Raw genomic sequence first — 15329 nt, forward strand, 5'->3', positions numbered from 1 at the left:
CGCAGTCTCCTCTGAACAGTAGAGATGTGTCTGTTACTGGAACTCTATGTGGCATTTATCTGGCCTCTAGTCTGAGGCGCTGTTAACTTGCGATTTCTGAGGCTGGTGACTCGGATGAATTTATCCTCAGCAGCAGAGGTGACTCTTGGTCTTCCTTTCCTGGGGCGGTTCTCATGTGAGCCACTTTCATTGTAGCGCTTGATGGTTTTGGCAACTGCACTTGGGAACACATTCAAAGTTTTAGCAGTTTTCTGGACTTGCTGACCTTCAGTTCTTAAAATAATGATGGACTCTTGTTTCTCTTTACTTAGCTGATTGGTTCTTGCCATAATAGGAATTCTAACAGTTGTCAAATAGGGCTGTCAGCTGTGTACCAACCTGACTTCTGCTCAACACAACTGAGGGTCCCAATCCCATTAAGAAGGCAAGAAATTCCACAAATGAACCTGGACAAGGCACAACTGTGAAGTGAAAACCATTTCAAGTGACTTCATCATGAAGCTCATTGAGAGAAGGCCAACGGTTTGCAGCGCTGTCAACAAAGCAAAGGGTGGCTGCTTTGAGGAATCTACAATATAAAACATATTTAGAGTTATTTATCAATTTTTTTCATTGCTAATTCCATAATTCCATATATCTTGCTTCATAATGTCTTCAGTATGCCTCTACAATGTAGAAAGTATTAAAAATAAAGAAAAACCATTAAATGAGAAGGTGGGTCCAAACTTTTGACTGGCAGATTATGTATGGAATATTTACCCTGAATTCCTGGCTGCATTGATCCATTAAACAATGTTATTTTCACATCAGAATGTCTGACAGAATCTAAATGCCTAATCTAAATGCATGGATTGATGTGCCATTGGGAACGTCTTCTCACCTGCCTCAGGTGATGGAAGAGAAGGTAAAAACAAATTATCTCTTGGCTTTTGGGGGGTATTTTCTATGTGTCGCCAGTGCTGGAGTAACCACACTGAGGCCTGCAGATTTGAGGAAACAGTAGAGGGTTGTCTGTCTGGAACTACAGCTGTTATCATCCTTCTCTGGCAATGTCGGCAGGTTGTCGACTTGTGTGAGTTAACTTGGCAAAATGAACAAAGAGTGCAGGATGCCTGAGGAAGCCTCAGCCTCATGTGAAATCCTTTTGTTGAGCAGTATCGAACCGAGTCTCACCCAGACATCCATTCTTTCATGTGTCTCTTGTCTGTTCATCCCTCTGCTTTTCATCCATGCCAAATGACTATGATCGGCTTATTTGTCATATGACAGACATGAATCATTTATACTACGTCCCTGAACAGTTATCAACGGGTAGGTGCCAAAAAAGGGCAAGCAGAAGCCAGAGAAGCACTGCAATTAAAGAGAATAAATGAAGGTTACGCATAGGAAGCAGGCTGCTGATCTTGTTTCTTTAGGACCACAAATGCCAGAATGTCTTTTTTTAAAAAACTAAAATCATAACAAAAAATCACAGATAGATAGATAGATAGATAGATAGATAGATAGATAGATAGATAGATAGATAGATAGATAGATAGATAGATAGATAGATAGATAGATAGATAGATAGATAGATGTTGGTGTTATTTAAAAGTAAAACCTTGCAAGCAAATAATTCACTCCCCAATGATTCCTTATCCTGTGCAGCTCCAGGTAATTTCTCTTCCTCTGAGACCGAAAGGGTAATTAAATACTGTGTGTGACCAGCATTTACTTAAGTGTTTAACACTTTACCTTGTGCACTTAAAAAAACTAGGCTAATCCCTTTATCCTTTTGTCAGACACATAAAAAAAAATCAACTAATATAAACTGAGGGAAAAAGAGTGGTGCGGTGGAGCATAATGACAGAACTATTATTACTCGACAAGGATTTATATCTCTAACAGCAAAACAATCACTTGCCAGACTGTTTTCTCCAAAGAATGCAATTTTGGCATGTGAAAGCTCCAAGCAGCTAGCTTTAAGTTTTACTTCAGCCTCCGCATCGTGGAGGTTTGACAGGGAGCTGAATATGTTTTTTCTTTCTTTCTTTTTTTTCTTCTTTTGTTGTACTCCCACCCGCTTGAGAGTGGTTGTTTGGGCAAGGTGCAAGGCGTTGTGGGAATGTAGAGCCCCGGCTGCACTTTGCAGATACACAAGCCTGCGCTTTTATGCCCAGACCCATCAAAATGGCCGAGTCAGGCTGCTATCTCCTGGGACTTGCTGCTGCAGTACAGGGGGATTGAAGCTTTTCATGAAACATTTTCACAGCCAAAGGTGTGCAGAATAGCAGCCTGTGCGCCATTTTCCACAACAAAGGTGGACTTAACTTCACTGGATGGTTAAAGCTGTAACCGTGCAGAATTTAATTCTGCATCCAATTTGGGCAACTAATTGGTCTACACAGGGTAGAGGCTTTGTAAGATTTTACTTAACTCAAATGGGGAATTTAAAAAAAGTAAAATTTTAAAAGACAAATTCTCATTTTCTGGAGCATTATACAAAATGTAACTAATCATGCCCAAATGGTGTGGTAAGCTGTGCCAGGCTGTTGTTTATTTGGATCTCAGGTTAAAGCAGGAGCTGTGTGTCTTGCAGAAATCTGGGTGTTCATTAAATCATTTGATGTAAAATGTTGTAAATTAAGCAGTTCTTACATAATTAAAACAGTTTTTTACACTTTTATACTTTATATTTTTCTTAGTAGTAATACGGTGATGAAAAACAGGGATTCGTTTGTACAAAACCTCCAAAAGCATCATCAAATTTAGCTTGGACTCCGTGACAAATAACAATCCCTTAGGCGCATGTGTGATAAATTGCTTGTAGGAGAAGGCCATTTGTTACAGCCTTATCTTTCAGACTGCTGTTTAGAAGACTGAATTATCCATTATCAGACCGTGCTGAAGATGAGTGGAGACCAAACACAGATTACGGCTTGAGATTTGTCCTATCTTTTACTAGGGTACATTTGCATGAAGCATACCCCAGGACATGTTTGGGTGTCCAATCACAGTGTTTTCTAACAGATGCCAGACACCCACAGAAAAGCATTTCACCCAAGAGCAAAAAATACTGTAGAGTCTTTTAAAATCGTGAAAAAAATAGAGATTAAGTGATTGGTTTTTATAAATTATGTTAGCTACAGTATTCCATGATGCTGCTGACATTTTTGTACAAAATATATGTAAAGCTATTCCTTTTATAAATGTAAGCTTTTACTCAGTTCAATCAACATGTCCACAACTGACTTGCCAAAACTATAAATGTTATTTCAAGGCTCTTACCTTTCCCCTGGGGAGTAATAAGGACTACTATTTCTGCAGCACTGTAAATGCTGTCCATGCTACTGATGCGTGAAATAACTGTGTGGATGTTCTGCCATCCAGTGGCTAACTCTGTGAACTCCTCATCGTGCTTTCTGGAACTAAAGTGTTTGTTCCTACCCGGACGTCAAAGGTTGTTGCACCGTGAATGCATTTTCGTTACGTTCCCGTTTTGTAAGTGTCACTATTTTGTCTTTTATATTATAGTAGAGGTTACGTTTAAGCGTAGCAGCACACGTAGCAAGGGTGAGACGTTTTATTTCGCGTGAGGTCAAAATTTCACGATGTTACAAACACAGTTTGCTGCTTTCAAGTTGAAGCTCTAGCCTGTTAGCTTTAGCTTCCCCGGAGAAGCTAACCTGCGAATTGAGTTCATTTATTCCAATAAAAAATGTAAACCACGAATGTAATTTATTTACTGAAATAGCGACATTGATGACCCGCAGTCCTAGCTTAGGCATCATAAACCTAATACAAGTGAGAGCTTGTTTAGCCTTATAAAAGGCGAGAGCTGTAATTGACCTTATGTGGTTGTAATAACTTCGTTTCTATATTTCTACCTCGTTATCCAGCCAATGGATTGACATCAGCCATCAGAGATGCTGCTGAAAGATCTGCCCAGGGAGGCCCTGATGCGGCCGTTGTCTAGGAATGAAGTGGTTGGCATGTTGTTCAGGTTGACCGTCTTTGGTGCCGCCACGTACTACAGCATCAAATGGGTCTTAGATGCAATGGATCCTACCTCCAAACAGAAAAACCAAGCCAAGAAGAGGGTATGTCATGCATCGGCACACAACACGCAATCTGTAAAATACCGTAAGCTCAAGGTTGATGCTGTTATTGAACAGTGTTACAGAAATGCTGCCAAGGTCAGGCGTTTTTCCTGGCTTATAATGCAGCAAGCACTATCTGTTCTTGTACATTCAAAGCATGATGTAAAGATGCTTTGAGATAAAAAGAAAGATTGGCTCAGTATTGTGCACAATGTCTGTTATCGTTTTGTGTCTTCAGCTAAGAAGTGTTTCTTGACCCTTCAGGCAGAGCAGCTGATGAAGAGGATTGGTGTTGAGGGGGTCAGACTTACAGAATATGAGATGAACATTGCATCTCATCTAGTTGATCCACAAACTATGAAGGTAACGGTTGTAATCATCAGTCTTTTTTTTTATGTTGCTCAGAGATTTATGAATAACTTCACCTTCCTGCAGGTATCCTGGAGAGATATTGCAGGTCTGGATGAAGTTATCAATGAGCTTCAAGATACAGTCATCCTGCCCTTTCAGAAGAGACACCTTATGGCGAATTCCAAACTATTTCAGCCTCCCAAAGGTACCACAGCATGAAATCTAATCTAATCTGGAACTTATCAGATTTTACGCTGACTCTTTAAACAGGAACTCTTATGCTTTTTATTATTTCCTGTCATGTTGACGATAAGGACAGTGTACATGCAAGCATTCCTTCAGACTTCTCTAAATACTGCTATAAGTGGTGACAAAGGATGAACTGAGGGGCTGCACCAAGATTCTGTATAAGATAAATAAGGCTTATTTTTAACTGTGTCATACAGTGCTACTGTAGTAGTGTCTGTGATCCAGCTGCAGAGACATTTAATCTTCATGTTCCCTTTAAGGAACATAGAAGGTTCAAATTTGACATACAGAGATAAAATATAACAAGGTTAAAACAGTAAAAATTAGATCAATTTTTTAAATTAGTTTTTGGGAGTGGAAAGCTCGTTCATTATGTAATTCATTGGTTAATGCTAACTAACAGAGTCGAGCTCCACCTCCTGACAGTCACTAATAAAAGAGACCATAGAGCTATATTTTTGTTTTCAGGTAAAACCAAATTTAACTCTCTGTGGAGGATTGATATTTTCCAAAGTATAATGGATTATTACTCTGAGTTTTCAGTTTTGCTGTGTGAGTTGAAGAAAATGACAATTTGGCAAGCAGTTGAGTCAAAACCCCCTAATGCAGAGAGACACATCTCAGACAAGTTGAGTTCATCTGGCGCAGACTGGTTTCAAAGTATTGGCAGTCTATCTAGTTTTATAGCCTAAATGAGAACACAGTTATTTGCACATTTCTGCCAATCTTTCGGAGAGTGATTGCAGTCAGACTGCGATTATTTGGAAATCGGCCACCAAGCGACCTGAGCAAACCCTTGCAATCAAGAGCAGTCACTGTAAGTACTTGCAATTGGTCCCCAAATGCTAAAAAAATCACTGTAGTCATTAAGCAAACACCAAGCTTTCTTAGTTGCAAGGAGGTTGCCATCCCATTTCTACCCTGGTGTGACTGAGCCATTGTGTGAATGGGGTTTGGTTTTTCTAGTCATTCAGAAATCTTACTGTAAATGCAGTATAGCTTTCTATAACCTTGTTCTTTGTGTATTTTACTTTGTTTCTAGTGAGCTGTGTGTTAAGTTGAGATTAGTCAGTTGCCCAGTGAAGATTTGTGCATGTTCAGGATCATGAACTCAAGTTTAAAAACCTTCAAATTACCCTTAAGTTCATCGTGAAAAATCAGAATCTGTAGCTCTGTAAGACTGAGAACAAAGTTACTGTTAGATTTTAAATGTCATTTTCCCCCATCATGAACATTAATGTGGATTTGCATCAAAAACTAGCTAACATGAAATTACCTTCTAAAACTGTGGTTATAATTTTCTAAGTTTGTATTTTTGCCATCCTCTGCCTAATCACTGTCAAAATATCTACCCAGTGAATAGCACTGCGATTTATATCTGCCAAAAAAAGCAGGATTTATCCACTTGGCAGCGTGACAGTGAAGGATCACTAAGAGGAATGTTTTGCTTTCCGTGGATAGATACACATAGCTTCAGGATGAGTCAACCTCCAAAATTAGCTGCTTTGGGAATCAAGTTCAGTCTCTAGACTTCAGGCTTTGTTTGTATCACATCATTTAAAACAAACCAAAAGGAAAAAAATGCTTCTGGGAAGAGATCGAGCCAGATTTGATACACGTGTTGCAAATGTCAGTGCAGTTGCCAGTGAAGGTTAAAACGAGTCAGGTTACAATTACAAAGTCTATAAACTGCAGAAGTGAGAGTAAAAATCTGTTTTGTTTTTGTTCAGATATTACCAGATGTGATGAGAATCACTGTATTTTAATTCTTTACTTTTCGTCCTCACAGGTGTTTTATTATTCGGTCCTCCGGGCTGCGGTAAGACTATGATTGCCAAGGCAACTGCCAGAGCGTCGGGATGCAGGTTTATCAACCTTCAGGCCTCCACGCTGACTGACATGTGGTACGGCGAGTCACAAAAGCTGACTGCGGCAGTCTTCTCGTTAGCTGTCAAAATTCAGCCTTGTATTATCTTCATCGATGAGATTGGTGAGCTTCATTTGCAGGACGCATGTCAAAAGTGTAGAATGTTAGTTTATTGCACTAGTGAATGTGAGCTAGCTTCATTTTCATTCATTCAGATATGACAGATATTGTCTAATACAGGGAGTGCAGAATTATTAGGCAAGTTGTATTTTTGAGGAATAATGTTATTATTGAACAACAACCATGTTCTCAATGAACCCAAAAAACTCATTAATATCAAAGCTGAATGTTTTTGGAAGTAGTTTTTAGTTTGTTTTTAGTTTTAGCTATTTTAGGGGGATATCTGTGTGTGCAGGTGACTATTACTGTGCATAATTATTAGGCAACTTAACAAAAAACAAATATATACCCATTTCAATTATTTATTTTTACCAGTGAAACCAATATAACATCTCCACATTCACAAATATACATTTCTGACATTCAAAAACAAAACAAAAACAAATCAGCGACCAATATAGCCACCTTTCTTTGCAAGGACACTCAAAAGCCTGCCATCCATGGATTCTGTCAGTGTTTTGATCTGTTCACCATCAACATTGCGTGCAGCAGCAACCACAGCCTCCCAGACACTGTTCAGAGAGGTGTACTGTTTTCCCTCCTTGTAAATCTCACATTTGATGATGGACCACAGGTTCTCAATGGGGTTCAGATCAGGTGAACAAGGTGACCATGTCATTAGTTTTTCTTCTTTTATACCCTTTCTTGCCAGCCACGCTGTGGAGTACTTGGACGCGTGTGATGGAGCATTGTCCTGCATGAAAATCATGTTTTTCTTGAAGGATGCAGACTTCTTCCTGTACCACTGCTTGAAGAAGGTGTCTTCCAGAAACTGGCAGTAGGACTGGGAGTTGAGCTTGACTCCATCCTCAACCCGAAAAGGCCCCACAAGCTCATCTTTGATGATACCAGCCCAAACCAGTACTCCACCTCCACCTTGCTGGCGTCTGAGTCGGACTGGAGCTCTCTGCCCTTTACCAATCCAGCCACGGGCCCATCAAGACTCACTCTCATTTCATCAGTCCATAAAACCTTAGAAAAATCAGTCTTGAGATATTTCTTGGCCCAGTCTTGACGTTTCAGCTTGTGTGTCTTGTTCAGTGGTGGTCGTCTTTCAGCCTTTCTTACCTTGGCCATGTCTCTGAGTATTGCACACCTTGTGCTTTTGGGCACTCCAGTGATGTTGCAGCTCTGAAATATGGCCAAACTGGTGGCAAGTGGCATCATGGCAGCTGCACGCTTGACTTTTCTCAGTTCATGGGCAGTTATTTTGCGCCTTGGTTTTTCCACACGCTTCTTGCGACCCTGTTGACTATTTTGAATGAAACGCTTGATTGTTCGATGATCACGCTTCAGAAGCTTTGCAATTTTGAGACTGCTGCATCCCTCTGCAAGATATCTCACTATTTTTGACTTTTCTGAGCCGTCAAGTCCCTTTTTGACCCATTTTGCCAAAGGAAAGGACGTTGCCTAATAATTATGCACACCTGATATAGGGTGTTGATGTCATTAGACCACACCCCTTCTCATTACAGAGATGCACATCACCTAATATGCTTAATTGGTAGTAGGCTTTCGAGCCTATACAGCTTGGAGTAAGACAACATGCATGAAGAGGATGATGTGGACAAAATACTCATTTGCCTAATAATTCTGCACTCCCTGTATGCATTACATTCTTTCCATGGTTTCTAAGTGGGTTTGACCTTGTGATCGATATTGCAGTGCCCACAATAGCTGTAATTTAAACAGAATCTAAAATGTATCTTGCCTTTTTGTTAATCTTGTTAAATTATATGAGTTCAATATAAATACGTTAGCCGAGTCCTAGGCACTCATTGGCCCCACATACTGTGTCATAGTCACTGCTGCAGAGCTGGCCAAGTTAGCAAGATTAGTCTTGTGTAAATGTTTTCTATGTGCTGCATGTTAGAATCATTTCTAAGGAATCGCTCCAGCATGGACCACGAGGCCACAGCCATGATGAAAGCCCAGTTCATGAGCCTATGGGATGGCCTGGACACCTCATCAACCACCCAGGTAACACAACCAGAATGCTTTCTTATACTGTAATGCAATTACCAGAAAACATTGCAATGCAGCAGGTAGTTCCTGTGAAATAATGTATTAAAACTGTGATTCTCAAACTTTAGGTTATGGTGATGGGAGCCACGAACAGGCCGCAGGACGTGGATCCAGCCATTCTCCGCAGGATGCCCACAACTTTTCATATTGGCTTGCCAGTAAGATGTGTGCAAATACACAAGGAGGCTTTATTCTGTCTACAGTTATGTCCATATATTTCTGGTCACTGACAGTTTTTACCCCTCAACCATAAAAGGCTGATAGGGGATTATTGTCACCCCAACAGGTAAGCAGGCAGGGTGGACACCCAAGTTTGTGAGTGCAATAATTTCTGAATAAGGCAATGTAGGATTTTGAAATTCAAACTTTAGATCCATCTACTACAAATCTCAGACAAGTTTGAATTTCAGTGACCTCAAGATCAAGGCCAGAGGCCAAGCTTTCTGATAATCTTGTGAACACCATAGGAGAATCTACTAGGAGCCTGAGGGGTAGTACCTAAAAAACCAGCGCATGTAATATCCACTAGGGATTCACTGGCTTCTGATAACCAAAAAAAAAATCCCTGAAAATGAGTTCACCCCTCATCTTAGAGACCTCAAACTCAACACTGCACTTACTCGGCTTTCCAGCTGTACCTCTGCCAGGTTTGAAATGGATCAGATGAACACTTTTCAAAGTTGGAGAACAGCGGATGAAGCACATGCAAACATTCCTGAATTTATGCAGGAGATGTATGATGATAGGCTAGACAGCAATTTACTTTCCTAATATGAACGACTGTCCTCTCCTTTGCAGAACACAAGGCAGAGAGAAGACATCCTGAGACTCATCTTGGCAGGAGAAAACGTAAGATGGTTTCTTTTTATCTTTATCAACAGCAGAAGAAATTGTTCAGCTCTGCTGTTATCTTGTTCCATTATCATAGACTCATTTCACACCTGTATTTCCACTGTCACTTCACGTTAAAATGAATCAGATCACCCATGATTAGTTGGCATTTGATTGGCAGCAACAAGCGCAGTTCAAAGATTACTGACAGCTCAATTCTGTATAATCATCTCACATTGCTTGACGTCTTTTCTGCTCAGCTGAGCAACGCAATCAATCTGAAGGAGATTGCTGAGAAGACAGAAGGCTACTCTGGGAGTGACCTCCGGGAGCTCTGCCGCGACGCTGCCATGTACCGAGTACGGGACTATGTCCGCAAGGAGCAGATGAGGCAGATCGCTCAGCAGCTGCAGGACTGCCAGGAGGAGGAAAGGTATGACTCATATTCAGACACCCACAAGATTTCATAGCACTTGTGTTCACTGAGCTTCAGTGACAGTTTGTGACTAGACCAGGCTGTTTGTTTTTTTTTTTAAAGCACATATTACATTAAGTGAGGTTTGTACTGGTACACAGCCTCACATTCAACTTCATATTCCCACAACTTTACCATTACATCCAGTTTTCTTCACAAATATTCACACTTCAAGACCGCTCTATAGTAGTGATTATAATACGACATAAAAGGAAGGATGATCTTAATTAAAATGATTACATCCCGATTCCTTACATACACAACTGTCAGCATCGCACAGTACTGTTATTAAACTAGGCACTGTTAGAAATGGATGACTGGTTTTTATTATCTGAGCATATATAAAAGACTTATAGAAAAGATTTGTGAAAATATCTGATCTGGGTAAGCCTTTGTTCAGCTGTTGCTAAGCGACTACTGAAACCACTGTTGGTGCAAGCCATTGTTGCTGAAAGAGTATTTTTAACTTTTAAGTGTTGAGAACTCAAAAGCATTCATGGATAGGCTCTTTCCAATTATAAAACCAAGGAAAAAGAATCTGAAGGTGATGGTGAAGTGAAGGCTCTGAACTGCATCACTGTAGTTCTCAGTAATCATTGCGATAGTGAAATCACATATTTCACACAGGATGGTAGGGGGTCTTCCAGTTTCAGTGTGCACATTAATTCTTAGTACGTGGAGTATGCAGTGTGTTTGCAACAGAAGTTTACATCTTATCTCATTCAGTCAGTTTGCATCCTGTAAGATAAATCTTTTACAATCAGTGACAGATTTTGTGAAACAAGAGAGTGAAACATCAGGCCTTGGGGTGCAGAATCCAGCCCACTGGAAGGCTTTGGGAAATGTAAAGGAGAGCATACATTTTGGACTTTAAATTGAATTTTAATTGATTTTAGATGGGAGTGGGGGGCTTACACTGGATCCACAGTATAAATATATAAATAAATAATAATAAAAGGAGATTTTCTGTAAATTAACAAAAACTTTCTGCTTCATAATTAAAGGAATGAGCTATCAGGAATTTTAGTGTGATTTTACACATGTATTTCATATAGTTTAAGCCCAAAGAGTTGTGCTCTTTCATTAACCTTCAGCAGCAGTATTTCTGTATTATGTAGAAAAACAGAGCTATACTGTTAATCTGGGGTTTAGGTTTTTCCTTTTTTCCATTTATAAAGATATCTCTGGGAATAAAGGTGCAGTTAAACTTCTTTACACTGACAGGAAGGGGCCCACTTCAGCTCAAACTGAGCTGTGTGTATTGTAAAAAAAAACAAAAAAACAACATTTTATAGTTATTTTTTCTTTTATAGCAAAGAGAGCATATGTAAGTGTCTACATTTCGTTTGTGAAACCTTTGGAATTTTCCATGACCTAAAACATGAGATTTGAACAAAAGTCACAAAATTAGAAAAACATAACACATTTCAAATTATTTTTGTATTTGTTAAGGAAAATGATCCACTGTTGCAGATCTGTGAGGGGTGAAAGTATGCGTGCTTTCAGTATTTGGTGTGACGCCATTCTTCAAAATAGCTGCAGCAAACCATTTCTGGTAACTGTCGGTCAGTCCTGCACTTCCACTTGGAGGTAATTGAACCGATTCAAACGCCCAAAATAGTTTCATCTCGGGGTTCAGGTTTTCTCACAGCTGCTCAGACGCCTTCCACGTCTTTTAAGTTGAATGCAGTTGGATTCGGGCCGTCCCAAAACATAAACTTTATACTTCTTTCACCAGTCTGTGGTTGAAGTACATTCGTGCTAAGAGTTGGCGACGTACTGCGCGGCCCACTTTTTCTTCAGACCTCGGACAGATGTCCTGACATTTTCCATTACAATCTCACATTGAAATTCAAAATGTGTTGCTCCATCATGGCCCAGATGCTGCAAAACAGACACAAACCATGACAGGATGATTATGATTATGCAGTGCACAGATGGAATTAGGTTATTATGTTGGAATACAGTGTTTTCCTCTCTTCTGACAGAAGAGATGGGTTTTTTATTTGAGCCCCAAAAGATGCTATTTTGGGCTCATCTGTCAACAAAACATTGTTCCAAAAGCCTTCTGGCATGTCTGTGTGATCTTTAGCAAACTGCTGACGGGCAGCAGTGTTCTCTTTGCAGCCCTGCCATGCACACCATTGTTGCTGGGTTTTCCCCTGATGGTGCCAATGTGAGAGATCAATTTTCTACTTTTAGGATTTAGTGTGGAAATCTGATGCTTTAGGTCATATTCATGTGGAAATCCATAAAATTTCTCCTGCGACTCTAGTACATGTCGTACGCTGTGTGCAGTATAGAAGTATAAACCTGCTATTAGGCCTCTGTGCCTGACCTCTGATCTCTTGTGTCCTTGGCTCCAGACCTGTGGATGAGGAGCGGTTGCGACCAGTCACTCAGCTGGACCTCCTCTTCGGCCTGGACAAGATGAAGGAATCAAAGAAAGCCACAACCTTCATGCTACCCATCGTATCAGAGGTTGCTCTGGATTAAACACCATCTGTGGACCACTGAGGAAAAGCGAATTCTTCCAAGCTCTGTCCGCAGTGCGTTCCAACTTGCCAAGCAGAGACTCTGAGAGTGTTAGAGGTGTAGTTGAAAAAGGCAGCAGACAGACATGCTTTTCTTAAACCTAGTTTCCCAGACAGGGAGTTATTTTGAGCATGCTTATCTTAAAGGACACACGTCATGTGTACAGTTACAACATATTTAGAGTTATGAGGTCAGTCTCCTTTGAAAAGCACGCAAGGGCACTGTGACAGCTTGTTTCAGAAGAATACAAAGCAAAGACCATTTTAAAATCACCAAATGATCCTACCTGCTGTAAAGGATTCATACATAACATGATGATGATGTTTGGGAACTTCACTGTGTGTTTTCAGATGAAGGTAATCCTTCGAGTTCCAAATCAGCTTTTACACCAATCTTTGATTTTTGGGGGAGTAAAAAAAAAAAGCAACCATCTAAATCACTGTACAGTCATATTATCCCAACACTCTGGAAGGAACATTTCAGCTTCACTTTGATGCTGTTGAGTCACACACGGCGCATGCTCTGCAAAAGTTCTTATATGATAGCAACGTGTCCAGCAAACACTAGGAATTTTAGCCTCAGGAGTAGCAGTGTCCAGAGAAAGAGGCAGGATCAGACAGTTGTGCACGCTCTACTGCATTACTCTTTAAAACAGAAGATTTACGTTTTACTATTGGAAATTAATTCCACTTCCATTTTGCAACCTGTGTCGTCTTTATTGATCCCTGTCAGATGATAATGGAAGTAACTGTCACTTTGTTTTGGTTGATGTACTCATATTTCACATTTTATTTTCCAATGGCGAATTAACTTTTTTTGTTGTGGTTGTTGTTTTGGGGGTTTTGTTTTTGTTTTTTTTAGGTGGTTGGTTGCATCCTTACCTTGGAAAGTAAGACGAGAATGCATATACCTCATTTGATCCTGTAGTTATGTATTACTCATGTACAGTTGTTGCTCCCAAGGAGCATTTTGAAGAATATTTCATTTGAAATTCTTTAAGATGTAAATGTCTACTGCATGTTTTTAGATGTAAAATCAGCTCTTCTGTAAATGGCAACAAATCATGGTGTAACTGTAAGGTTCACAGGCATTTGGTGATGGAATTAGGGATATAATTTTGTAATTTGGCTGCTGCGCACCACCACAGTGGGTTTGAAAGCACTGGTGATGTGATTAGAATTGTAGAATTTCAGGTTTAACTGAGAGTGTTGTGCAACAGTGTTGCAAAACTATTTTAAAGCCATTTTAATGTTTTCATTTCCAAAAAGTAGGAGTAGCTGGGATATTTTTTCATTCATTTACAACAGTTATTGCACATTTTTAAACTCAAGCCTAAAAGAGACCTTTTTATTCTTGTGAAGAAAATGCCTGAGCATTTGGTCGTGGGGATTGCTTCTACACACACTGACCTCATTACTTGAAATTATGGCCATGTTTGATGTTTTCATCCAGTACTGTGGCATTATAACAAATAGGTCCTCTTTAAAAGCACACTCATGGCCTCACTATTTCTCGCCAACATCACACTCTTAACTTCTGTTTTTCAGTCCTTTCTCCACTCCTCTTACCTCGCCTCTTTTCTTGTGAATTAGGTAACCTTAGCCTGCTCACTGAGGAGGACGACTAAACGAAACGCGAGTCTAAGACAACAAATATCTCTCGTGGCACTGTTAGAGCAGTCCTACGGGTGGACAATATTACCTCAGTAAGACTTTTGCTTCTTTTGGATCTGCCAGTCCAAAGAGTAGCTGAGGGCAAGTGGCACAGTTATCGCGTTGTTTTAAAAACCAAAACTTTGTCAAGCTTTTGAGAAAGCGCCAGCAACTGGAGCTCCTGAACCCCAAACACAACCTTCACTCTTCTCTAAAAGCAATCTTTGTCTGTGTGTTGTTATTTACAAGGGACTCTGACATGTCTGAATGCAAATTGCAAAGCACTTACTTTTCATGTGGAACGAGGGTCACTGTAATAGAAAATACAGCTGTAGTGATGAGTGATGTGATCCAGGAGCAGCAATAAAAGAAGAATAATGACAATAATCATCATCTTGTAAATAAAAGTAGGAATGTATTTAATTGTTGGATCAACACTCCGTCCTTTTCAGTAGATCTGTGGTTTGTAAAACTGGACGCAAAATGTTGGGTTGGAGTTGAAGCCAAGATTGAATAAAGCTGAATGTGATGTATTCCCCTTCAGTGCTGTTTTTTATGCTGCTTTAATGTCTTTTTATCGTTTCCTCTTCAACCCAGAAAAAAGGCCACGATGATTTCTCGTGGTTAATTTAGCCATTCGTGCTGGTAATGTGAGACTTGTCGGACTATCATTAGTGAGATCCTATTATGGTGATCATTTTCATGTCCTGTTCTGCGCATTATTTAATCAAACAGTGACAGCAGTTTTCATCCACTGAACAACACATCCAGGTTACTTTATGGAGAGCATGGTTTTCACATCCAAATGCTTCCCATCAGCTGTCAGTAGGAAGTTGTGTCAAGCTATTCTGACTCCCCTTTGTATCAAACTCTTCGCTTTTTTGCCGTATGCTCACAGCATGTGTTTATTGATCTATCTGTGGGTCTCGTACAGACCTCCTTCCCACACAGTCTGAGTAGGCCAGGGTATATTTGCCACTAAGCCACATGGTGGCACAGTATCTTCACCATGCTGTTACTGAAGCAGTTGTTACTGACTTATTTTTATTTAGAACAGTTTTATAACATTATGGTAGTACAATGAA

At 40.0% G+C, this 15329-nt stretch overlaps 1 protein-coding gene and 1 long non-coding RNA gene across 2 annotated transcripts; one reads left to right on the forward strand and one right to left on the reverse strand.

Annotated features, from left to right (window-relative positions):
• Positions 1 to 3381: 3381 nt before the first annotated feature.
• Positions 3382 to 14777, forward strand: atad1a (ATPase family AAA domain containing 1a). Its single transcript, XM_084946543.1, has 10 exons — positions 3382 to 3480; positions 3879 to 4079; positions 4344 to 4442; positions 4515 to 4635; positions 6469 to 6669; positions 8600 to 8706; positions 8820 to 8909; positions 9550 to 9600; positions 9843 to 10015; positions 12424 to 14777. Exons 2-10 carry the CDS (start codon positions 3906 to 3908, stop codon positions 12551 to 12553), a joined length of 1146 nt encoding a protein of 381 aa, XP_084802669.1. The 5' UTR covers positions 3382 to 3480; positions 3879 to 3905; the 3' UTR covers positions 12554 to 14777.
• On the reverse strand, positions 11324 to 12477 carry LOC146375603 (uncharacterized). The gene is made up of 2 exons (XR_014801822.1): positions 12396 to 12477; positions 11324 to 11941 (listed from the first exon to the last, which is right to left on the reverse strand). It is a non-coding gene; the product is annotated as an uncharacterized LOC146375603 (long non-coding RNA).
• Positions 14778 to 15329: the final 552 nt, after the last annotated feature.

This window comes from Perissodus microlepis, chromosome 12 (genome assembly GCF_051167445.1).
Source record: "Perissodus microlepis isolate ML-2025 ecotype Zambia chromosome 12, ASM5116744v1, whole genome shotgun sequence".
Lineage (NCBI taxonomy): Eukaryota > Metazoa > Chordata > Actinopteri > Cichliformes > Cichlidae > Perissodus > Perissodus microlepis.

Bases quoted from the DNA above. Each gene is read 5' to 3' on its own strand.
- atad1a (XM_084946543.1), top strand. From the start codon at position 3,906: ATGCTGCTGAAAGATCTGCCCAGGGAGGCCCTGATGCGGCCGTTGTCT. The intron at 4,443-4,514 runs GTAACGGTTGTA...ACCTTCCTGCAG, and splicing joins TTGATCCACAAACTATGAAG to GTATCCTGGAGAGATATTGC. The intron at 10,016-12,423 runs GTATGACTCATA...CCTTGGCTCCAG, and splicing joins GACTGCCAGGAGGAGGAAAG to ACCTGTGGATGAGGAGCGGT.